The following is a 24,833-nucleotide window of genomic DNA, read 5'->3' on the forward strand; positions in this document are numbered from 1 at the left end:
TTTTGATAAAGAAGACGTTAATAATTTATCCCTGCACTGAGAACTTAAGCAGTGGCACCGCCCCCCCCCCCGCCCCCCCCTGCCGCCGTTATTCTTATTATTCATGTCAATCTTTTGGGTGGCGGAAGATGTGGGGGGGGTGAACCATATTCTTTGTGGCTAGCGATAGCGATAGTCCCTAGTGATAACGCGCCTCAGCTATACAAGTACCACCTCACGAAGGCCCCTCAGGATAAATATCGCACGAGCATTATAACAAATCCAGGGAATGCCGTATTACCATCAGTTAAACTGCATAAATTTGATATGTTGCGGCAATTCAGATTGATGCAAACTTCGCCGGACCAAACATTGCTGACATGAGGGGCCAATGAGAGGGAACCACGGTTACCGCCTCCCCCTCATCCTCCTACTTTGAAGATCACTGCCGTTACATGTACAGCTGTCAATCTATACCATACGCAGACAAAAACGCCTTTCATTACAATGCCTCTGGTATCAACACGCGTTACAAGCAGTCTTAAATCCTTTGCGAGGACACACATAAATTACAAAAAATCTAACGCACCAAAAACGATTTTTCATTTTTTCTTACGAACAAATAAATCCTGAAATAGCGAAATCGTCTACGAACGTAAACCTATCGCCTCGCGAAAATTTATCTGTAGCAAAATTAGGAGCTCTCGCATGGACTAGCCAGCTGACCGAACAGAGTGTGAACTTTGTGGCAGAAAGTCAACGCGTATGGTCTACCTTGCCCCATCTCGTTCTACTTGATCAGCTGAAATTGGTATTAGCTCAATTTATTGGTATTCAAATATTAGTTATGGATTCAAATCAATCAGGCATGAAGCAAACAGTGTGAGCTAGAACATCCTGCCAATAGCTCTTTCTCATCCGTTGGTATGCGCTATTTAACGACATCATACCAAAGTCTCTTCTCGTGAACGAAAGGTGTGTTCATAGATTAATATCCACTTTCCTATTGTGAAGATTGATAGCTTGCAACAATACATGAAAGAACGCATTGAAGCAACGCATGTGCACTTATTACAAACGCGTACAAAGAGTGTGCGCGGGTGATAGACACGGGTAATAGACACGATGTCATGCCTTAGCACTAACTTGCTCGTTTGGCGACTTTTCAATCCCACTCGGAAGAGCGCATTTCTTCACGTTTCTTGCAAAGGAGTAGCAGAATGAAATTTTGATCGCGCTTTCTTCCCAGGAATTGCGGTTTCCATGGAATAGTGTCTACAAAATGACTGACTATATATGGCCGCATAGCACTACAATCGAATTCCAACGTACCATGCGCCGACAAAGAATATTTTTTTATAATGTTTATATTTCATCTGTCTCTCATCCTCAAGTGCATCAGCTGATGGCGGACACAGGATATATTCTACAGATTGTGTGATAGGGCTCTCATTTCTTATGACAATGAGCCGCGACTCTGCAAGCAACTACCCGACGCAGTTTTACTTTTTGACAACACGCGTCGGTGAAACGTCACGAGATACGCAGTCTAGGACAATCGCACTAGCCGAAAGCTACGTCACAGCAATGTCGCTTCTGAACTCTCACAGGCTAATAAAGTCTATAGGTGAACACACACATCACGCGTCTTTCGTTATGTGCCAAAGCAAAAAGTAAATAAACGATTCACGCTGTAGAAGTAGACGCAATTACATCATTACAGTAAAAGTATACTTAAGCGACCGTACCTGCATGCTTGGCGAAGCTTGAAAAGTTCGAGTGGTTCCTTGATGTTCGGCGACACAACCGTGGTTATAATAGTCGAACAGTTCTCCAAGTACTCTTCTCGACAGACTTTCCCTAGAATAGAGAATCTCTTTCAGTAGTCTGCCTTCAACTTATGGTATCAGAAGTGACCCACCTTGTGTTTCGCATGTCCACGAGTATGCCGCGAACGAGCCATTTGTTACACTTTGGAGAAGTTTCGCGTCATTCATGCCGTCTTCGCAGTACCGGAAGCCTTGCTGCAGCACACAAGACTGATAATCCTGGTGACCCTTGCATGCCGTCTTCAGCTGGCTCCACGTTGCTCCTTTCTTCGCGTAAGGTAAAACGAAAGTGGAAAGCACAGCTGTGCAGTTTGATATCTGCGCCGAAATGAAATCTTCCATGCAAGAAACGGCTGAAAAGGAAAAAATTTCGCGAAAATGTTTACTATAGGGGAAACGTTGTGGCAAATAATTTTATGTCTAAAGAAGCACGCACCTTTTATTTCACATGTCCAATTATACATGCCAAATTTATTCTGGGTAAGTTCATTCAGAGATGTTACAGATAAGGTATCATTGTCCTTGCAGAGGTTAGACAATGTATGGGCCAAACAGTCTTGGTATTTTCTTGTGTACCTGGAACAACAAAGAACGTACACTTATTTAAAACGCGCCATGGGAAACGTTTTCGTGTGCATCGGTGATTATGAAATTCCAATCGTGACTATTTAATTGGCAGGGCATCAAACGTTTCGCTCGTGGGTCAGTTGAATGGAGGCAGGCAAACAACACGACGCACTGAAAGACAGAGCGCTATAAGAAGACCGTTTGGCGCAGTGACATACCATTAAAAAACTAATTTAATTTTAAACCAATAATATGAGCGTCTACACGGTACATACATGGTACGGTAAGACCTTGAAATTGACTTCGTAATGCCTAGCGCATTTAATATGCTGCACCTTGTTACGTCTCAACATGGCCAAGCGCATTAATTAGACATTTACCACGAGGCAACCCCACCCATTAATCGGCACCTATCCAGAAGTCAACGCAGCTTTGACGCCGACAGTTGACGGGCCAACAAAAGACCCTCCTCCTGCACCTGACAACCTGAACTAATGCTGAAAAGGGCCAACGTCGAATGCTACCGTGGGAACGGCTTCGAGGATTGCCAGATTGCTACGAGCTTACTAAATAAGCGGGGACATTAAGCAACATGGCGGAACAGTGCGATATTATGAGCGGAATATTGTGACCGATTCGAAGATTGTGATTGGAGGTGCAGTGAGAGGAGGTGCTGAAGTTTCCTTATGAAAACTCAGACGTTTTATGTGCACCTGCATGGAGTGGGTCTCCGTATCTGGAGCCAGCGTAAATAATGTAAAATAAGCCCTTTTTCCTACATTCCTACTATCGGACGTACTCATCAATGGGTTTGGTGGATTCCTGGCCCAAACGCCACCTCAAGCAGCAACAACTTCATTTCCAGCTTGAAGGAATTTGAAGGTTTAACAATAGTTATAAGTGAACAGTGTGGAAAGCGATAAACCCTTTAAACAACGGCTATGTCTTTCCTTCAATACGCTACAGCTTTCGAATCAGACTTTATAGCGTTCCTTGGTCCAGCATGTGGCGTATCACACAATAGCAGAGGCAGGGTTACAACACCCATCTAAGAGCACAGTGTCGTTTCAGAACCAATCAAAAGGCGGGCGCCGTGCCATTTAACACGAAAATTATGGCGAGGCACTGTTATGACCAGCGACACTTTCATTAGCCAATATAACCAATACGTTTTGAATACAACTGGCAGCGAACAGAGTACAGAAAACGACTCATCAAAGCGGGGACTCGCCATCCCCAATGTCGCATATATCCTAACTGGCTTCAACGTCTATTTAGTTATGATCATAATGACCGTCAAGTTGCGATGAAAACTTTACTACATATCTTCCTCCTTCGAGTTCTGCGCAAGGGCATGATTGATTGCAAACTTTCTTTCTTTATTATCCTTAAATCGTGGTCTTACTCCGTCGTACACGTTTGTCGAGAGTTGACGGGTGTAGTATATAGGCACACCTTACGTGCTCCCAAATGAGATGAGTAATACTAAATATACTAACAAATGTGTGCATCAACCAATGGTGGCACCACCCATGATACCAAGCAGCGCGCAGTTGTGTTCCCGGTACTGCCCTGCATGGGGCACGGTGCCAAATCCGAAATGGTGGTCGGCTGAGGCTTGTTGACAAAGCTGTGTTGTCGCCGTGAATAGGTGTTCGCGGAGGCCGCAGCGACCTGAGCGCCGGTACCGAGCGAAGTACCTGTGACGGTTAGCCCACAATGCTGCTTGCAGGATACTAACGTGTTTGCTTTGCAACAAACGGTTGATTACATTCCTCAAGTCCCAGAAGCTGTCACCGAGGCTGAGAGAAATGTTCGTGATTTTCTTACATTTCACACACTTTCTACCAGACTATACCTATAGCCCAAATGGCTTAACCTGCAAACATATAACATCAGCGTAAGGAGCGTTATTGCTGGAACAGGTAAAAATTCTCTCGTGCTCCAGCAAGAGGCGTAACTTGCCTCTGCTAAGGCGCATTAGAGAATAGAAGCAGACTGGATGACAGGGGCAAGGCTGCTTACGTGCACGCGGTCCTGAGCTGTCCGGAATCCGAAACATTTTGAATGTTCGGCACGACGTACGCATCAACAATTTTATGACATTGCTGAAACTGCTGCTGCAACTCTTGTTCTGTGCACTGCGGACCTAAGTATAGCATAGAATGAAAAAAGAACAAAATAAATATTATTCTTTCACATAATTAATAACGTGTCCACATTATTTCGATAAGTGCAAGCTTTCTTCCCAACAGCATGTGAATGAAGACAACTGCAGGAGGGCCACACGCGAGACGATTGCCGAACCCCACATTCCTACGTTATGCAACGCAGTCGCCACTGGAGACTGCTAAAAATATAGGCTCGCAACGATTCGCCCGGGAGGTTTATTTCTGCAGCGTCTGCTATTTTGCGGTTGTAAACTGCGAGGGTCATTGTCATGATCGAACAGCATTCGTCATGCCTGTATATAGAATCATCCTTCGGTGCCTAGTTATACACTTTGCTGTCTCGCGCTCACTTGAACCTTTATATATACTTTATATATACAGGAGAGTATCACAAAGCCAAAGACACCGTAGCTTGAGTCCTCGTGAGTATGTGTTGATTTTAGACATCCGCTGGTCCTGTAAAGTAACAACAATATTCTTACAGGAATAAGTTAAGCATATTGCGCAGACATAGGCTAAGGATCGATGACACAAAGATGATGGCCCTCTTCTTTCAATGTAGAAGAAAAATCAAAGGAGCGAGCACCGAGCAACACAACATATTATACACAAGTGACAAGGAACAACCCTAAAGAATGTCGTAACACTTATTCCCTAGCAGGTGTTTGACGGCTTCCTGGGAAATTGAGCACTGAATAAGTAATACTGAATAAGCAAGCACTGAATAGGGTGTTAAAGTTTCAAGAAATAATTATATGATGAATGCGATGTTAATTCTCTTTCTCATAGTTAAAATGTCCAAAAGCGTCAATAACAAAGGAAAAAAAAAGCTTTGCTGTGTGAGAAATTCTCGACATATAGTCGACACCACAGGAGCCTAAGATGTCACCGGTACGAAAAACCGACTCTACCCACCCCTCTTCCCACACACTCGCCTATGAGTGTGCCCTACTGCGGAAGCCCGCACAGTACCCCTGCTAATCATCAGATTTTAATACGATAAGGAGCAGGCTTGCCTTTGCAAGTTAGCAGCAGACCGTGCTGCAGCGTATCTAGAGCCGCTCTCTTTCTTTTTTTTTCTCCAACAGTCGTCGCTGCCGATGCCTTATCTGCAAGTGTCTGCTTTTTCTCTTGATCTTTTTTTTTAAATTCCAGAATGCAATCCGACTAGGCAGAAGGGGATAGAGTGGGCTGCGCAAGGGCCTCTTCCTGGTCCGTAAAACAGAGTATGCATTCCTGCTATATGCTTACTCTCTTTCCACTTCTGCCAATCCGGTACGCGGAAAGCTCGCATTGCATTGCACACAGAGTTAAAAATAAGATTCTGCAACCACGGATTGCATTTCCTCAGATATACTTCGCGCTCACGCAATGTAAGTTGAATTTTCTTTGATGCTGATAAAGCATGCGGTGGGAGCCACCGGTGAGGAGAGGCGCAGTATATGGATCGTTCCCGACCATGCACTGTTGCATTTCAACAGATTGTAGGAATCAAAAGGTGAGTAACCTGTTACTCTGGTTCTGGAGACAAGAAATTTGTTCGAGCCAAAAGCAGCATGTTACACCCAAGTAGGACTGCAATTAAAAAAAAATGAATATGCAAATACAAACTAAACAAAATATTGCGTCACGCAAGTAAGGGTGCGCCTTGCCATGTAATTGAATGTCATCCTCCTTTGTGAATTCACGTACAAGATAAGCAAACATTCTTGATATGTAAAGTTGCAAAGTAGGATGGAAGCAGAATGGTCGTGCGCGTTGCTGGTGGCTACAGCACGGCGTAAAAAAGTCTTCTCTCTCACTCATAGCTAAATGTTCAAATTTATCGGTTATTTTTAGTGCTAAAAAAAAGCTCAGATTCAGGCACCAGTACTTATCTTAGAGAGAAACAGAAAACAACACTTTCTTCCTGAATGTTCCAACTTAGGCCTAAGAAAAACGAATAACAGAATATCTACGCAGTAGCAAGCCTTATTTAGAGCACATATAGAGAACTGGGCATATAACGCTTCTAAATAGATGGCTGCAAGGGCACTTGTAGAGAATAGGACATCCGCTGTAATTATTTGTTATTGTTGCATTTATTACAGAATAAATTAGAAAAAGTTTATCACACCTGGCATATGCGACACCGTTACCTAAGAAATAGCAAAAGTGGCCCGCTTGCCTCGGCTCCACTGCAGGCTTGAACGGCTTGTTCGAACACGTGTTACGTTCGTTAAAACACAAGACACTGTGCTGAAACCGGTGGAGGTTGTTCCGCGAGGCTCGAGAAACTACGTATGCGTTAACAACGTTGAATATGCATGTGCTTCTAATCTGGCCAAACGCGCAATGAACACAGTTTTGGACGAAGCATGTCGAAAAGCTAACCCTTTATCTTTATTTTCTATTTCTTCTTTCTTTCTTTTCTGGTATAGCAAGCTTGCGTTTGATGCGACTTACTAATAATTGGCTATTTAAGGTTAATAATTATTCCGATAACTACAAAATATAGTTACAGTGAGAACGAGTGCTTCCGATAACACGCACTGCTTCTGAAAAAATTAATCCCTTAAAATAATGAGGACCTTTTTAACCTAGCGTCAAACCTTTACCTTAACCACTCGCGTTAACGCCTGCCCCAGCTGCCGTCTCAACATGTTCTGCGCATTGAAGCTGTACCGCGCTAGCGGCTCCGACACGCCAGAGGTGCAAACGGTAGCGGCTAAAACGTCCTCATTGCTTGAACTTTGGTCGCACTCGAGTGGGACACCCTGTACGATTCTGCATGCGCATTATTAAAGCTAATGGAGTGCCTGCTGGGTGGAGAGATGTGTGGCGCTCAAAGAGAGATGCTCCTGAACTACGCCTAAGCGCAGAGCTGCTTGGTTGACTAGGTGAGAAGTTTAGCGAATTTAGGAAGTGTTTCTGACGAGTGTAGGATGTCCAAAAACAGGTTCAAAAGCTCAGGTCCCTGTGAATGAGGTGCTTATTGCATTTATCATTCGTATGGCTAGCTTCATGACAATGGTATCGTGCTGCCGTTGCCGCGTATTTTCAGCTGAACTTACTTCGGAGCGCGCAAGTCCAGTTGTACATGCCGTAGACTCCATCAGTGAAAATTTCCAGAAGTCTATCGTTCCTCTTGTATTCCTCCGGGCACGTTGCTACCAGTTTTGTCAGAACACAGTCTTGATACTCATGAACAGCCCTGAAAAGGTTATTCGAAGATGGTAAGCAAGAAACAATCTTCCTTCAATGTTTGCGTATTTTTCACATCGTAGACATTTATGCAGGGGTAGCAATTCCTCAGTTAGCATTGCAGTCTAAGCATGAATTTCAAGGGAAAAATTTTGAGCGCCGAATAAATGTTCTAACAATCCACTGCATCGAAACTGACGCCTTCTTTAACAGGCGGCGTACATTAGCGTATTTTGCAAGGCACAACGTAGAGACATGGATCATTGTAAAAAATGGCGAACAACAACATGATATAAGTCACGACATGTTTACCATGAGAACTGCTTTGCAACTATAACCCAGTTGAATAAACCGTAAATTGTGGCTGAGTTTCGAGCAGTGCTAATTTCGCAAGCGAAGCTGTAGTAGGTTCTGAAAAATAATTGTAGTGGCACTGCGTAATATAGTTTAGTGAACTCGAGGCGCGCGCGCGTCCGCACGCACATGTTTATGTATTATTAATATAATCTGAAAAAGCAGTAATGGCTAACGGAGACAGAAACTGCGCATCATGGTGTACCTCTGCGATGTATTTAACAGTACGCAAATCACAAAGGCTGCTCGCGGGATGACTGCTGCAGAAGTCGTTGCCTGCGAATAACTCATTTAAATCGTCTGTGCTGTGTAAGCTAAAAATAACTCACGTGCAGGCGATCTCCAAACTGGTGTAGTTTGAAACTAAGGACGCTCTCGCGTGTGGAATCACAATCTTTGTGATATATGCCTCGAAGCATGTCTTCGCCTTTTCTTGAAACGTTTCTTTGGAGCAAGATGGAAGATCTAAAACGAGAATAAATAAGCAGGATCACTTAAGATAGCGTCTAGAAAGGCGTCGCAGCGGGTAAACGCACCTTTTGTGGCATCACAAGTCCAGTTGTACGTGCTGTAATACTCAGCAGCCGATTGCTTTATGGCGTCAGTTACTGATGGCCCTTCCTCTGAGCACATCAGCGCACTTTGGCTGGATACGCATTCTTGGTAGTATCGAAGATACCTTAAAAGTAGATTAAAGGTGTTTTTTTTTTATTTAAAGCGGCTCGGGAGAACAGCAGTATAAAGAGTGCATTGCTTACTTGCAGGCTACTTTCAGGCTTCTCACGTCCGACTTATCCGCAGACGCGGGCACCACAATTGTTGTCATAATTCCTTTGCATTCATTTAACATTCCCTCCACGGCTGTCTTTGTACACGTCTTTACTGCAGAAGATATGAGCAGAATTAATCAGGGCAGCTTACGTTGTGTTTATATAAACATTGTAGAACTCCGTGAGATAGTAGCGCAAACGAACGTGGTTTAATTAACGGATGTTTTATCTGTGTGCCCATTTGAGCTTGCTCTCTCCTGGCACAAAGTCGGATCAAGAAGTTCTCAAGCAATGGACATACCTTCAGGGGCATCTACTTTGCACACTTCCTCATAAAATTTGTACTTTTCTCCAACTTCAATCATCTCTGGCATGGAAAGAGTTTTCGGTGTTTTGCCGCAGGTTTCTGTGAATTCTTGGTTGATGCAGGTTGTGTAATAATGCAGGTATCTGAAGAAGAACAAAATCAATATAATTCATTAAAGTCAAACTGATGCCCGATTTTTTACAAGTGGTTTCTTACGCAAGAGATGGCGTGTGAGAGCATCGTTGGTGTGAGATTAGGGCAAGCAAACAATACAGTAGTATAAGTATCGTAAAATAGTAAAACCGAAAGAGCGCAAGAAAAGACACAGACAAGACTGAACAACACGAGTCACCATCTTCATATCATCAGTAGTTCACAAGAACATGGTGAACATGGTGACTTGAAATTATCAACCCTGGTCGAGCAAGAGATGTATCTGGATCCAAAAATTAAGGGGACTTGTTTTCGTCCGAGCAACTGTTGTTGGGGTTGTGGTTATTGTTGAGTTGTTGCCTTGACGAATACAAGTCTCCTTAATCGTTGGTTCCAGAGACATGTCTTGTTCGACCACTCTTGATCATTAGAGAATCCAGACACTCGCTCACGTGGTGCATTCATCTACAAACATTGTGTTTATCACCCTACCCAAATGCAGCACTAAGGATCCCACTTACTAAAAATTATTTGTCTTTCTCTTGCACAAATAATATAGGACAAGAACTTAGTATCGCATGCATATTTGAGAAATTTTCACGCATAGAGCACTGACCAAAACAGAGAAAAAAAAAGCCAGTTCAGCTTCAACGATTCCTCCCAGTGAAATAATGAAATAGATTGTTGCTTCCGAACCAGTTATACCTGCACGTAGTTGCTCGATCATTAGTTCCGTTTTTCTTCTCAAGATGGTTTCCCAAATAACGAAGAAATCCTTTACACTGTGAAAAATGCTCGCTGAGGCGTTTGGTATCGCAAGTATCTGAGAGAGAAAAAAACAAGATAAGCAGCAGGTATTTCCTTCAACAGTACTGCCCAATGACCGCATTACCTACCTGGTGCTTGTGAGAACTTGCATGTCCAATTGTACTTAGCAGGTATATCAATTGTAAAGTGTAGCAGTGATCTAGAACTTGGTAAAACTTCCTTTTCACCGCACTTGTCCTTTATAACGTCTTGAACGCACTTTCCATAGTATCCAACACCTCTGTCAAAAAAAAGCGAACCCAATAAGTTAAGTGATGAGCTCTCTCCTTTCGATTATTGAATCCACAAAACCATGCAGCATGACGTACTTGCAAGCTTCGGACATCTCGGTGCTGACGGCATTTGGGTAAGCATTCGGTTTAATAATTGCTGTGACAATACCGAGGCAAATGTCAAAGCTTCCCGAAGTTAGATTACAAGTGGCCTCTGCAATAACAAATACGGTTAGAGCCGTGCACACAGCATAAGTAACGATCAACAAAGTGATCAGCTTGCAGCGCTGTCGGATATTGGGAATACTGACCGTGTTCCTGAGTGCAAACAGTTTCGTACTGCTTGACGTACCAAGAAATTTCGCTGGTGTTGTCGTATAGTTTCACAAAGGACGCATTAGTGCAGTCTTCAAATACGGAATCAAGGCAAGTCTTGTATGCTTCAAGACCTCTGCATGTTCAAGGAAAAAGCTTGCGTCATGAAAAGAAAAAGAGGTAATCATCTATGAAGACAAGCCGAATAAAGAGAAGTCGGCTTACTGGCACGCAAAACGCCGATGAGTTTTCAGTCTAACGAAGGGAATCAGTTGATACTTCAAGATGCCAAAGCATTCCTGTGTATCTCGAGAGAGAGTCTCCTTCGAACAAGCTGCAGTATCAGGGCCCACTGGGGAAGAGCCGTTTTCTGTGGAATTGAATGTTCTTTTTTGAGAGCATCTTGCTTTAATCGGATACAATGTATCACGCGTAGTTGTCAGAGCATTGCACGGGCCGAAATTTTTAGCAAAATGAGAAGAAACCTCACTTACTATTTCCTTGACAAACCCACTTGTGCTCCCAGAAGAGATTCCCTGACGCTTCGTTGATTGCGGACATGTTGAGATTGCCTTCTAAGGGGCATAACTTCTCTCCTTCGTCAAGTACACAACGTTCATATTCTCTGTACGACCTAAACAAAGCATAAAATGACTGAGTAGAACCATCTGTCAAATCATCAAATAGACACCATACGACCGAGGGTTTAATATAGGGCGCTTTTTTATAAGACTGTATAGTGTTTTGTATATTCTGTCCTCGCAAAATCTCTAATGGAACCTTAAATGCATCTATTGCACATTCAAAACAGCTGCTATTGAGATAAAGTAAATAATACTTGCTCAAAATTTATTTATGAAAATTTTATGGCGCATATTACAATGCTGAAGACAAACAATATCTCACGTTCAGCCATTTTGCCAAATCCCCCCAAGAAGCATGCACTTATACTTCTCCTTCACCGTGTTTCTCTCTTTTGGCTGGCAGCTAGATAAGGATGCTACTATTCTTCCAAAGCAAAAAGCTGTTTAACAGAGCCTTAGTTAAAACTAACAAAACACATGAAGATGTGGCCCATTCGCGCATCTATACAACACAAAGCACTCTTGGCATCTCCCTAAATGCATCATTTAACGACGCGCAGGTCGGCGTTAACAGCGGATATGCCGAATAATGTGTTGGTTCGAAGACATCTACAAATCGTATTATACTTTTGTTGCGCTTGCCGATGAGAACGATATTTCCAGGGGCATTAACTAGGGCAATGACTTAGTTTAAATTCGAGTTATAAACTTACACCGGGAAATCGTGACGTAATTGATAAATTATAAGTGTAAGGACTTATTTATTAACCAGACAACTCTCAAATGTATATACGGGAACGTGTACGATTTTTGCACTTCTGTCGCATGGTTACGTAGAAAGCTGGAGGTTGGCGTACGTCAAGTTAATTATGTTACTCACCTGCACGCAGAGATCAAGCCTTCCGCATCATTGCTCTCTTTGAGCTTCGCGAAATTTTCCGGCTTGATCCATTTGTCCAAACAAGTCTTAATGTGTGGTTGCATTTCAGCATATGAGCAAGCCGTCACTGAGGAGAAGGAAAAGTAGATTGATCAACGATGCACGGCATTGTTTTTTACTACTGCAGCTCAAGGCCGCGTTCTCCAAGCATCACTTTCAGTGCGCGCTTATTTGCTGCAAGCCTTTTACAGCACCATACCCATGGGCCTCGCCATATTTGACCATGTGACAGCGCCCGCTATTGAGTGCCTTCTGATGGGCGTTTACTCACTTGATTAAATGGCCACGGCGGCGGCAGGCACGGCTCAGACAGCCGCTATTTAGACAACCACAGTGAACAGTGAGCGAGTAGACGACGCACAACTTTGATTAAAGCTGCAGAGGCAGCGCAACTATACATTTCATTTATCCGTCCCGTGTGAATTGCTATCTTATCGTGTGCAAGCTTACGAACTCCAAGCAACGAATGTAGCAGCGCCTGATGTTTGCTTTTACCCCTTGTATTCTAGTCTTCGATAGATTTATAAGCTTGTTACGGCCGTGCACATGTTATGCAAAAGCTTCGCTCGGGAATAGGCGTGTATGTCCACGCAGTACGACTGTTTGCAGCCTGTTCCAATCCCGGCGATTGGTTCCTACAGCGTCATTGTTGTCGCCCGCGCTGATCAGATAACTTAATTAGAGAAAGCTTTTATTATTTACAGAGCAGAACAAAATGTATTCGCGTACGCGTGGACAAACATGTTGCAAGTGGCTAAGCGATCGCTCGATTGCAGTTTTGATTCACGACTATGAAAGAAAGCTGTTATTCACGTTTGACTTCGCTGCTAGGGAAAGTGAAGTTGCTCGAGTAAGTCACACTTACGTGGGGAGGACATAGCGGTGATTTGCATGCTGATGGAAGTTAACATTCCGTGGTATTTTGTGCCAGGCGCGGTGGCGGTAACGCTCTGTTGTTGCTGCAGGCGGTGTTAGACTGGCAGTGATTGTCGACAGTCGCCTACCGGTCATCGCAGACAAGTGCTCGAGTTTGAGCTTTCCGTGCTCATCTTGCGGAAAGGTGTGCACGACGAACGGTCATAAACACGGGCATTCCTAGTGCAACTGAGGCTCGCACACGGTCTCATGCCACAACCTCTAACGAAGTTCTTGCAGTACACGACAGCACACATCTTCCCTCGGTTACTCCACATTTTAATATATAGTGCACATGATCCCCAGCCTCTCGGCAGAACGTTACTGGAGCGGCCGGCGGCGGATGATATTTGTTTGATCCCGATACAGAAGGCATTCAATGGAGCCGCGGCTGTAGTGGCCCCTGGTCCGTGGTGCGCACACTGCTCGCTGTTAAAAGGGCTATATATCAGCGCAAATTTCCGTGATAAAGCAGATTCTCCGATGGGCAACCAAACACCTTGTCAGGTTTACTTTACGGCTGCTTAGTTGTCAAGTCAATTGATGGAATGGCCAGTGGAGACTCAGTAACGCCAATGCATGTACGTCATATTCAGCATAGCGGTGGCCGAAAGCGACCAGTTACTATAATATACAATTAGAATGTATGCTGACAAGCCTTGCAAAGCGAGCCTGCTTAAACAACTTAACAAGTGGTCCAACTTGTGCCTCAAAAAAAGAAAGAAAAACAACGAAAAAAGAAAAGATCACATGCAGCAAATGCAGGCCCAAGTAATGCAGTAAGAAGCGAAGCAAAACAAGGAAAACGCCCCGACTTGCCTTTGCTAGAGCACACCCAGCTGTATTTGTCCAGCAAGACTTTTGTCAAGTTTTGTATTTTAGTGCTAATATCCAACGTGATGTTTGGACAAGCTTTGGCGTGGGTGCTGGCGGCGCAGTTTTCGTAGTACCTCAGGTACCTAAAGCACAGAAGGAACACAAAAGACGAGAATGGAGATGGACATTCAATGCTAATTTATCTGTGGCCCCATGTTTTTCGCGGAGAGGGGCTAGCGACCTTTCTTTTCTGGCTGTAAGAGATCGCCCGTGCGGTTGAAAAATGAGCCGCCATATTGGCCACATGCCAACCTGAAATATTAATTAACGGTTAGCCCTAAAGGAATTACTGGACAATAAGCTGGCGGCGTCAGCGTGCCTCTTCTTTTGGTTTATTATTTGTCGACCAGTAACTGTTTTAAACTCGACCCGGAGATATAGCCAGGTAGCTTCATAGGATGCCTTAAGTGCTGTGAACAATAAGGCGCCTTTGAAGAAGTACCGAGGCTATATATAAGCCGATTTCACCAGCAGTCCAGCTGGGCTTGTCACCTGTGAGCAAACGGCCCCAAGCTATGTCAATATTTGAAGATTCTACTAAAGACAAAATAAATATTCCCCGTTTCGAGTCACTTGGTTCATATGTGCAACAGGAAAATAAGCACATGAGACAAAGACACAGCCAATCGACGCATCTTGCTCTGCGCAAGCTTTATCTTGCTTGTTTTTTTACTGTAGACTGCACTAAACCAATCAAACTTCAAACTTGAAACACGATACCTTACGAAGACCTACAGTTCACTGGCTGTATACAGAATTTTCTTCGTTATTCTTTTACTGTGATCAGTGGTGCTGATGCCAGTTTATTTCCTACATAGTAATTGCGCCGAAATTGTGCATGTCATTGCGCATGTCTACGACATCCGTATCTGGCTAGTTGTATTTCAAGGAGACAACGCTACTCATAAGCGTGCTCGTCATTTTCTACGCTTGCTAGCCGATGCGATGGTGTTTGCCTGCAACCTCGGAAACACCCGCCGTGGCGGCGTAGTGGTTCTGACGTTGGGCTGCTAAGCCACGCGCGGGATCGAATCCCGGCCGCAGTTACCACATTTTGATGGGGACGTAATGCGAAAACGTCCGTGTACCGTGCATTGAGAGCATGTTGAAGAACCCCAGGTGGTCGAAATTGATCCGGAGTCCTACACTACGGTCTGCCTCATAGCCATATCGTGATTTTGGCAGGTAAAACCCCAGAATGTTCTTAAACCTTGGAAACCTCGAAGGCGCATAAAGCCTTAATTGTCTGGAATAAACTAAGGGTCTGGAAGTGTGGCGCTCAAGAAAAGAAACGCCGGTCAAACGTGGCGGCCTCGATTATGATGTAAGAGTTTTAATCAAAACCTGAAGATGCTCTCCTTCGCCCTAGCGTTAACCGGAAATACAGTTGAAGCACTCAGTTTGCAGTTAAGGATATTTCCTCGCGCCATTCTCATGAGCCATAACGGAGAAGAGAAGTGTGCCACCGCGGCACTGGGGCCTAGTATTGCATTAGCTATTCCTCATTTCTTTCTTGATGTTCCCTGAAAGGAGCAATAAATCGTACTTGCCGCGGTTCAGATCCCGTCCATGAGATCCCAAAGTAGATGGGCCACAAAACAGAGCACCTGTAGTCTCAACCTGCACTGCACTGGAACCACCATGCACTTCTAGAAGGGGCGCCTCAGACGGCATCGCAGCTGAATGCTTCATAGCGTGACAGACATTGACTTCTATATAGTTTCTAAGCTTAAAGACAACTTTTCTTTACGTCCCGTGCGCTCAGAGAGGAAGGAATCGAAATAACGACGACGCAGTAACCGTTAAAGGAGCCCGACAAATCAAAAGCTGCGCATGAACGCTGTAAAAAACTCGAGGCAACCTATTCGGAGCAACAGCTTCGTAAAGCTATGATAATGGTGGAATTGCAAGCGAGAAAGAAAAAAAGTGTGGCCGTACTTGCACGCTTGCTTCAAATTTCCCAGGTTGTTGTTGTTACTGGACATTGGCATCACGACGCTGGTGATTATGCTCGTACACTGTATGATGTTTTCTAGAAGGGCCTCTTCGGTGCACGTAGAAGCTGCATGTACAATGTTGCGTCATATGTACGCGCTTCCTTTTCTTTGACGATTCGTATCCTTACCTGATGCTCGTTCACCTCCACAAATCTTGTTGAATTCGGTTATAGGTTGAAAAAACTCCTTCGCTTCTCCCAGTATGGTGGAGACTGACGATGTGCTGCACGAGTCTGAGACCTCTTCGTTGACGCAAGCTTCGTAGTAATTTGCAGCCCTGGCCAAGAACAGCGCAAGTTTAGGGCGGTGTTGGAACGCAGAATGTATTTTGCATGTATGAGACACTACTACAAGCACTGGTTGAAAAATAAGGGCTACTAGGGACTCTATTTTTGCTGCTGCTGTCAGTATTGTTACGTACTTTTCAGGCGGCAATAAATATTATTAAGTCAGTATATGAAGCTGGTGCAAGATGGCATAATCGTCCGTGCCGTTTCTAAAGAGATTTCACAGAGAAGTCAGCTCTCGGCCAACAGCGGCCAGCCTGGAGCAATATTGCCTTTTCTTCTTCTTTTCTAGACGAAAAACGTCTTCACGTATGCGGCAACAAAAGGTGGACTTGACTACCCTGTTTGAGAACCCCAAATTTACACCTGTGAATCCTGTTTAAAAACCCAAGTGTTTTGTGCGAGTAGCTGAGGAGCAGGTGGTAAAAGTACATGCACTGTGTAGCGCACCATCTTGCCTATGCGGAAACTCATACTTTCAGATCCCGTTTAGCGCTATGGTAATGCGCTGATTAGTATTCAATAACGATTACGAAGGAAGTAAAGTTCCTATTAATCCAACATGTGATCCGAAAAGGAATTAAGAACATTTGAAATACGGAATTACGTAACGTTGCTTCCTCGAGCCCACTTATCGCATCGTCCTTACCGGCACATTTCTCTCTGTTCTTTTACGGTAGCCGTAGCATTGGCCTTGATCGGTAAGGCAATGTCGGTTAGGAACGGCGTGCATCGGCGTAGCTTTTCCGACAGCGAAGATAAGGAGCAGGCTGGAACGAAGCGATCGAGAGAGATTGCAAAAAAGGAAATAAGGAAGGACTCATTAACATGTTATCAAAGCGCAAATAAATAAAATAAGCACTGCTCATTTACATACGTTGCGTGGCCCTCGGAATGCAAGTCCACCTGTATTTAATTTGCAAGTCGAGGGCGTACTCTAGGACGTCTGGAGATGGCGGGTAGAGGGTGTCAGTTTTACAGTGGTCGCTGTGGATTTCCCGTATACAGTTGTCGTAGTACTGTATTCCACTGGAAAGAAAACAAGCATGCGTGCATACAATCTTTAATTAAGCCTCATAGCTCCCGTGCTTCTTATTGCGAAAATTTCGCATACAGATTTTCCAAGAGCTGTTCGACTGCACATATTGCAAGCACATTAGAAGGCAGCTCCAACTGATTTCTTTTTCCGCTTGAGTAACGAAAAAATCGTGTAACACTCGCAATCTTGCATTAGTCGCATCCCCAACACTTAGCGACATGCTCATTCTGAGGAAATATTGCGAGATTACATCTAGCATGCAAGCCGCACCACAAGCTCTGGGATACAAAAAATCGCCAGCCAACTCTGAAGCAACCAAGGAACCCAGGTTAGCTGTGTCTAGCTGTAGTCAAGTCGCACACATTCGTTCATTTTGTGCTTTCTGATGTCGTACATCTCAACTTATACGAAACTCTAAGACGTTGAATTTCTATGAAGAATTGAACTGCCACTTTTGTTTAAAAGATAAACAGAAAAAGAATGTAAAGTTCACATTTCATCTACGTAATAACCGCCTCCCGACATCCAGAAAGAATAAGTGCAGTTGTCAGCGAGTCTGTCCCAAATATCAACAACAGCCTTAACGCTCTCCTTTACACTAATGCTTTATTTTCTTTAATAGACAGAAGAAGAACCGAGATTATAGGGCTCTGAAGCTTTGTTCGACAATTTACAGAGCTTACTGCTGCACTAGTAGCACCTGTTTCCGACCCTCTTCATTTGCGAGGCTCATGTTTTTTTTTCTCCCGTCTGATCTCTATAGTAGACATAACGTCAATCGCTATGACACTACTACCGGTTAGCCAACGAAAACCACTTCGTGTGGCAAGTCGGCTTACACATACGATGACAAGGCGCAAGGGGGTAAACTAAGAACGCCGGTGGTTGGTTAGAATTATGTATCCATGCCTGTGCCATATCAAGTCGCACGTTATTACGGCCCTTCAAACTCCGGTCGCGCATCCTGCTAATGGTTACAGCTGAACAACATGCCCCGTACAACGGTTCTCTCGTCAGAGATCTCCAATTGACGCGTACTGTCTTCCTGTTCCTTTCTTAGAGCTTCACTTGTTATGGCAATACAGGGAGGTAAATGTTCGTGGTTACTATTATACTCACGGCGTTCATGCATGCTTCTACAATGCCTTGTGCTAAGGATGGCGGAAAACGCATGCTTTTCTTAAAGACTGCAGTCGCCTATTTCAAGTGCTCATGTAGTGTATTTATTTGATTCCATGTACTGCAGGGCCAAGGTGTACTCAAATTTAAGTGCACGTTAAACAATCCCAAGTGGTCGAAATTAATTCGGAGCCCTTCGCTACCACATCTCTCATAACTCCGTTGTTGCGTTATCACGTGAAACCACATGAATCTGTCAGTCAATGAATCGCCTAACACAGCGGGATAAATTTGCCTTTTCTGGCGCAAGGAAAGTAAACTATCTTTTAATAATTAAGCTCAGGCCCACAGGCTTAAATTCCGTAATTTCTGCTAAGATATTGCTAAAACGCAATGGCAATACATATTTCTATGTCACTAGGACGACAGGGTGTCAAGCTGTCGGCACATGTGCGTCTTACTTGCAAGCGTCTGACAGGTTCCTTCTTGATGCCCTTAGGTTGGCACTTGGAATGACTACTGTTTCGAGGATTCCTAAACATTCCTTCAGGCGACTTCCCGAAATCTTGCACAGTTTGCCTGAAACAAAACCAATGTCGTTCTGGCGTTCACTTTTTCAGAGGCTATGCATAATCCACTTAACTCTTTTGAGAGATTATCTGTTTGAAAGGGTATGTACAAAACAGGTTTTAGTACGACTGATTACGGTTCGCCTTTTTATGGCAGTAATTCGCATAAAATTGCGTTACTGAATGCATAGCAACGAACACCATCTTTGTAATAACACGGGTACCTGCTAAATTACAAACTAACTTACTGTTCTCAGGGACGGTGCAGACAAATGAGTATTTCTTCAGCAAGTTGAGATGTGCCTGTACCGTCTGGGACTCGTTGAGCATCTCAATTTTACCACAGCTTTGTTCGGAAATCACTCTGCTGGTACACTTTTGGTAGTAGTACAGGCCTCTAAGAAGAAAACCAATATCAACACTTAGTTTCCACTCAAAGGTGATACAGGTCATTTCATTATTTGAACGTTAACAAACATTCTATTCGCTAATGAGCGCGTGCTTACTGGTTTAAACGAAATCTCAAGCCGCGTTTTTGTGTTACGGGGGCCAAAATAGCAGTTAGAGCAAACTCATTAGGCTCGAACCTTGTACTTTCGAACTTCATTGAAGTCAACTCCACGAAATTGAACGGATTTCACATACATTTTACCGCAGCCCACTACAAATTTCTGGCCACGGCTATACGCATTTCAATAGTGCAGGAAGTATGAAGAAGGAAGTGTAGGATAACGATACATTGACGGGCATACAAAAAGCGTCATGTTTTGCGTCCTGACGTACTCGACTAATGTGCCACTCTTATAAGCACGCATCTGTACACCAAACATAGTAGCCACGCACGAAGCATGCGAGACAACAAAATAATGCTATGAAGGTTGGTAGTAAAATAGAGGCGAATTATATGTAAACTTTCGGCCTACTTGCGTGAATAAAAACGATAATATGAAATTACCTGCACGCTGAAAGCATTTTCGAGCTAGTTTGTACATGAGGAAGAACGAAGTATTTGATGAGCCCGAAGCAACTCTTCAGGTTGTCCACAAGCTCAGTTTCATTGCAAGTTTTCTTGATACCTTCCGATAGTTTTCGCTTTGGGATAACCACCGCTGTACAAAGAAAATGTTTTTGATCAATCTTTATCCTCATATGCACTTAGCTAACTTGATAAGAAAATACATACATTTGTTACAAACCCAAGCGTACTCATTAAACAGGCCTTTGGTGTTTTCGGAAATCGACTCGCTTGAAAGCAAATCTTTTGAATTGGGGCATATTAGTTTCGTTTGCTTCAATATGCAAGACTGGTAATCATGTACCGCTCTGAAAGAAAGGAACGGCAAGTAGAGAAGAAGGGTGACGGCGAGAAACTAAATACTGTAAGAGTACGTAGGCAGTAAAAATTTTGTCCACGGATGGCGCTTGTTCTTACCTGCACGCTATCTCTAACTGGTTTTCGTCTGACAAGTCCTCGATATGTGGAAGCACCTTCAGTACTATATAGCCTCTGCATCGTCTAATTCTTTCCATGTAGTTGTCCTTCGTACAGGATGGCACTGCGCGCACAATATAGCCATAACGATCATAAGACAAACGTAACAAGAGCACCACAGAGGAATCATCAGGGATTCATGATTCATTTACCTGCTGTCTTGTCAAGGTCACACACCCATTTGTAAGTGTTGCTTATGCCCTTAGTGTATTCCAGAACTTCAGGGGAAAGATTATCCATCGCCTTCTCCACGTCACAATGCTTAACAACTTCAGACCAAACGCAGGCGTTGAAGTCATTTAAAGCTCTAGATTGAAACATTGGGGCTGGTAAACTGTAACCACACCGGAAAAAAATTACTGACACACTCACCTGCATGCGTGGTGCAAATTGTTCACACTGGACGAGTCAGCAGATAACGGAACTACTTCGAAAGTTATAAATCCTTTGCATTCCTTCAGCTTCGGTAACAGTAGGCCTGACGTGCATCGATTTTCTGAAACAAACATCGTCACTGAAGAAATGAAGCAAAATTTATGTAATCGAGCTCACCAGTTGTTTGTTCTACCATGTCGCACGTCCACTGGTACCGCCTGAACAGGTCCTCAGTCAAGCGACTTACTTCGTTCGTGTCGGGTATTATTTCGTTTGAGCTGCACTGGTCCTTGACAGTAGACAGAACGCAAGCCTGATAGTCACGAACCCCTCTGAGGAAAAAAGAAAGCGTGAATAAGCAAAGTAACGCCTACCATCCGAAAATACGAAACAAATAAATCTCACTGGCATGACTGTTTGATGCCACTGGAGGTGAAATTTTTCTTGTCGAGCACGTTTACTTCACTCCACAGAAACCCCTCGCATTCGGCCAGGAGCTTTGACACATTATGGTAGCATTCGCTTACTGAAAAAGAACATGCAAGTGCGCTTAGCTTTTTACGCGTTCGACTAACATGCGTATACTTACCAGAAGAAGGGATAGATTCGCATATCCACGCATACTTGCTATAGATGAGAGAGTGAAAGTACTTTATCTCTGTGTTTTCAAGCAAGCCCTTGATTCTCAGACATTCAGATGGAATCATGCTGTCGATACACCTTTGGTAATCCGTGAGGCCTCTGCAGAAAATGTAATATATTGTGCGGTTGTGTTTAGTGCCACGCAATTTCTGCCACTTTCTGGTATCCCTATTGCAAAAACCAGCGTCTTCCAGCGCCTTCCAGTGGGAAACCAACGCGTTTTTTGACAATGGATCGCACTGGGGGCGCTGGCGCTCAGTGGGAGTCACTGGGACACCAGTGAGAACGCTGGATAAGAGCTGGGTCACACTGTACGAGACACTGGTTTTACTGCCATGATGCTGGTGCGCACTGGTTTGTGCTGTAGACGCGCGGGTTCTCGCTGCAGTTCGCTGGCTCGCACTGGAAACTGCGCTGGTTGCGTTTGTGCCGCACTGGTTCCAGTACGCAAGGTGTCTAGGTACTGCTGAATATTAAATGTTTTATACAATTTAGTCGCTAGATACTAGTCTCTTGTCCTGAATAACGCCATATCTTGGGGTCATAAAAGTCTATTTCGTGTCGCAGCTTGCAATAAAGGCGCGTGAGCTGCCCTGTTTACGCATGCATATTTGACACTGAAGACAACTTTCGTTTTGTGCATTTTACGCTCCGAAATACCATGCGACCGCAGAGGAGGCCTCGTTTTTTTCAGTCGTTTGTACGTAACAGATGACTGCGAGTTGTCGCCGTTGTCACAGTGTTGTGGAATCGATACGAAACCCACAAGTCGTTCAGACGCGTTCGAACGGACCCCCCAGTTCGAAGCCTACCGCTGATTGATATTATCGCACCAATAACAAGCATTATTCGTGCGCCTTCACTTTCCCTGGTGTACTAAATATAATAGATAAAAGGTTCCGAAGCTCAAATACACACATTTTAGCATTCACCAGATACCCGCGCCGAGATCGGTCCTTTCCACCGAAGCTTAGGCCTAGCGTATCCGCCGAGTCCGTCTACACGTTATCGGCCCGTCTGGGCTGAGGAATAAACAAATATAACAAGGATACATCACTCTGTATTTTAGCTTTGGCATCGGTGTTCATAAATAAACTATTTTTTCGTGTCTACAGTGTCAGCACAAGAAGCGATGAGCGCCGATGTGACGCGTCATAAACATAGGTATTTGTGCCGTGGCCGAAAGCATCCAGCACAAGCCTACGCTTCTCTGACGAATATATGTGACTAAACAGGCGTGTCGATATAAACGCATCCTTGAACTAAGAAAATGTTGAATATCCCTTGCGCTAAGAACAAGAAATGGCTATAAAATCGGCAGTAAATGCCCGTACAGCGTCCCGGGTCGGCGGTTCATTTAGGACTTTAAAATAGCAATCGCAAAAGAAAATCGGTTCTGTGGCACTCCCATGCATACTACTGAATACGGAAAACGACTTTTTCTTTCTGATACAGGCGTAACATTTAGTTGCGGGGCGATAGGGCATGTATTTGCAAGACGTCTCTGCGAAACTAAATCTGCGCCCGGACCTTAACACGGCAAGTTATCCACGCATTTGCACGTGCTGGCGTGGCGTATGCAGTGGTATGGTATCAGGCTTGGGGTCTATGTGTCAGGCGATCGAATCCAGGTCTAAACATTTTTTTCTTATCTTTTATTGCACTAAAACGCTCTATGATGCTCTCTGTATTCAAGAAAATATATACGGTGGCCAGGCACTGCGTATTTTACGCTCTAGAGCTGCTTTCCCGCCAGTACCGAGCGCCTCCCAGCATACCGCGCCTGCCCAGCGTCCCAGCATCCAGTACGGGACACTAGGCCCATAACCCGGCATGGCAGTGGATACTGGGTTTTGCAATAGGGATAGCAGACAACTTTCTTTGTTAATCAGGTGCATTTTTTTCTTACTTGTACATGGCTCGTGGACCCTCCTTATAAGTATTCAAGATGGTATCTTACATTGGCTGCTGGCGTAAGCAGCGATGAGCCTTACTGGATAGAGAGCTATCCGAATTTAATGGTGCGCGCTTTGCAAAGCATTTGTAATGCTACATTAGGAGTTGATACAGTTCGAAGACTTTAAAGACTTTGAGTGAAATCCTCAACGAGAATATACACAAGGAGCGATCCGGCAATCTAGGTCTGTTGAGCAAAAAATATTCACAGGATCTTACCGGCAGACCTGCCGTGAGAAAGCCACGCTATTGTAGACCCGCGTAAAACTGCTGACTCTCACTTTCAGGTACCCAAGGCACTGTGTCATGTTGTTCACGATGTGGACGGTATTGCATGCAGGAGGCATTTCGCCAATATAGTTCTTTCCTGTAAATAAGACAAAAGAAGAAAGGCCAAGAAACTAGTTTCAGCACAGCAAATCACCAGCCACATCATACTGGCCGCCGGTAGTAGAGAGGCGAGAGCTTAAAAAAAAAGATGAGAATTTAGAAAACAAACCTATTTTTCAGTTTTGAAGTTTTTCTTGTAGCGCAAACAACACGAGGAAGTAGAAGAGAAAAGACACACACAGGCGCTACAATAAAATCAGTTCTTTTGCTAAAACTGTTTCTTTGTGCTACAAGAAAAACTTCGAAATGTTGCACCAACACGTCCAAACATCTACACTGATGGACCATTTTTCAGTTTTCTTTGTTGGAATTATCTGCAAAACGGTAAACAAAGGCTCAATACTTGTTCAATAAAAGGAAGCGTACTATTGTAAATCACATGCGACAAATAATGGTGTCGCTCTTTAATGTTTCTAATTTTCCTGGGACAAAAAAAAACGTTTTTTCTTGTTTTCTTCATGCGTTCACTGTTTACGGAAATGTTACATTTCTAGTTGGTAGTGCTCTATTTTTCAGTTTACAGCGGTGGCTTCCGCATGATGGAGGACAACAATGAACAACTGCTCAACTGTCAACTGTTTATTGTGCGCAAGCGCACGACAGTATATCAGAAGAGGTCAAAATTGGATAGATAAAGTGCGTAAAAGAGATAAAAGGAAGCCATATTAACACCTTCGCGTTCGCAAATGACACGAATGGCTTTATCTACTTCTTTTTTTTCAGTGACATGCGCTTGCTAACAATACTCGACAGTTGCGCAATCATTCATCCTTGCCCTTCTTGATGTTGTCTTTCGTGCGGAAACCAGCACAATAAACAGAAGTGTCGTAGCGAATAGCCCCAGTTGAAGCCTTACTAGCGCTCTACAGGTTCTGATGGAATTTTCTAGTTTAAGAATCGCGCCGTGGCAGTGAGAATACCTTATAAAAATCGTCATCCAACCCAAATGTCCTAAGTTAACCACTATACCGACTTACATTTCTT

At 44.0% G+C, this 24,833-nt stretch overlaps 2 protein-coding genes across 3 annotated transcripts in view; both read right to left on the minus strand.

Annotated features, from left to right (window-relative positions):
• Nucleotides 1-12,249, minus strand: part of LOC142563836 (uncharacterized) — an 88,107-nt gene extending 75,858 nt beyond the window's left edge. For both annotated transcript variants that reach the window (XM_075674504.1, XM_075674495.1), the window contains exons 1-16: nucleotides 12,133-12,249; nucleotides 11,163-11,302; nucleotides 10,894-11,038; nucleotides 10,665-10,804; nucleotides 10,450-10,567; nucleotides 10,210-10,361; nucleotides 10,019-10,136; nucleotides 9,155-9,303; nucleotides 8,842-8,965; nucleotides 8,620-8,762; nucleotides 8,413-8,548; nucleotides 7,600-7,739; nucleotides 4,401-4,524; nucleotides 2,245-2,384; nucleotides 1,901-2,161; nucleotides 1,728-1,839 (exon numbers count right to left, since the gene is read on the minus strand). In XM_075674504.1, the coding sequence (XP_075530619.1) occupies nucleotides 1,728-1,839; nucleotides 1,901-2,161; nucleotides 2,245-2,384; nucleotides 4,401-4,524; nucleotides 7,600-7,739; nucleotides 8,413-8,548; nucleotides 8,620-8,762; nucleotides 8,842-8,965; nucleotides 9,155-9,303; nucleotides 10,019-10,136; nucleotides 10,210-10,361; nucleotides 10,450-10,567; nucleotides 10,665-10,804; nucleotides 10,894-11,038; nucleotides 11,163-11,302; nucleotides 12,133-12,236 (2,246 nt within the window). In that variant the 5' untranslated portion in view covers nucleotides 12,237-12,249. The remainder of the gene's footprint in view (nucleotides 1-1,727; nucleotides 1,840-1,900; nucleotides 2,162-2,244; nucleotides 2,385-4,400; nucleotides 4,525-7,599; nucleotides 7,740-8,412; nucleotides 8,549-8,619; nucleotides 8,763-8,841; nucleotides 8,966-9,154; nucleotides 9,304-10,018; nucleotides 10,137-10,209; nucleotides 10,362-10,449; nucleotides 10,568-10,664; nucleotides 10,805-10,893; nucleotides 11,039-11,162; nucleotides 11,303-12,132) is intronic.
• Nucleotides 12,250-12,497: 248 nt separating this feature from the next.
• Nucleotides 12,498-24,833, minus strand: part of LOC142566025 (uncharacterized) — a 56,209-nt gene continuing 43,873 nt past the window's right edge. Inside the window, exons 58-74 of the mRNA XM_075676760.1 lie at nucleotides 23,679-23,826; nucleotides 21,451-21,602; nucleotides 21,267-21,387; nucleotides 21,039-21,193; nucleotides 20,859-20,982; nucleotides 20,639-20,793; nucleotides 20,427-20,550; nucleotides 20,178-20,317; nucleotides 19,950-20,103; nucleotides 19,243-19,391; nucleotides 18,887-19,004; nucleotides 17,145-17,296; nucleotides 16,917-17,037; nucleotides 16,109-16,257; nucleotides 15,922-16,045; nucleotides 13,927-14,066; nucleotides 12,498-12,508 (exon numbers count right to left, since the gene is read on the minus strand). Of these exons, the coding sequence (XP_075532875.1) occupies nucleotides 12,498-12,508; nucleotides 13,927-14,066; nucleotides 15,922-16,045; nucleotides 16,109-16,257; nucleotides 16,917-17,037; nucleotides 17,145-17,296; nucleotides 18,887-19,004; nucleotides 19,243-19,391; nucleotides 19,950-20,103; nucleotides 20,178-20,317; nucleotides 20,427-20,550; nucleotides 20,639-20,793; nucleotides 20,859-20,982; nucleotides 21,039-21,193; nucleotides 21,267-21,387; nucleotides 21,451-21,602; nucleotides 23,679-23,826 (2,237 nt within the window). The remainder of the gene's footprint in view (nucleotides 12,509-13,926; nucleotides 14,067-15,921; nucleotides 16,046-16,108; nucleotides 16,258-16,916; nucleotides 17,038-17,144; nucleotides 17,297-18,886; nucleotides 19,005-19,242; nucleotides 19,392-19,949; nucleotides 20,104-20,177; nucleotides 20,318-20,426; nucleotides 20,551-20,638; nucleotides 20,794-20,858; nucleotides 20,983-21,038; nucleotides 21,194-21,266; nucleotides 21,388-21,450; nucleotides 21,603-23,678; nucleotides 23,827-24,833) is intronic.

Source organism: Dermacentor variabilis, chromosome 1, assembly GCF_050947875.1.
Source record: "Dermacentor variabilis isolate Ectoservices chromosome 1, ASM5094787v1, whole genome shotgun sequence".
NCBI classification, from domain to species: Eukaryota; Metazoa; Arthropoda; class Arachnida; order Ixodida; family Ixodidae; genus Dermacentor; species Dermacentor variabilis.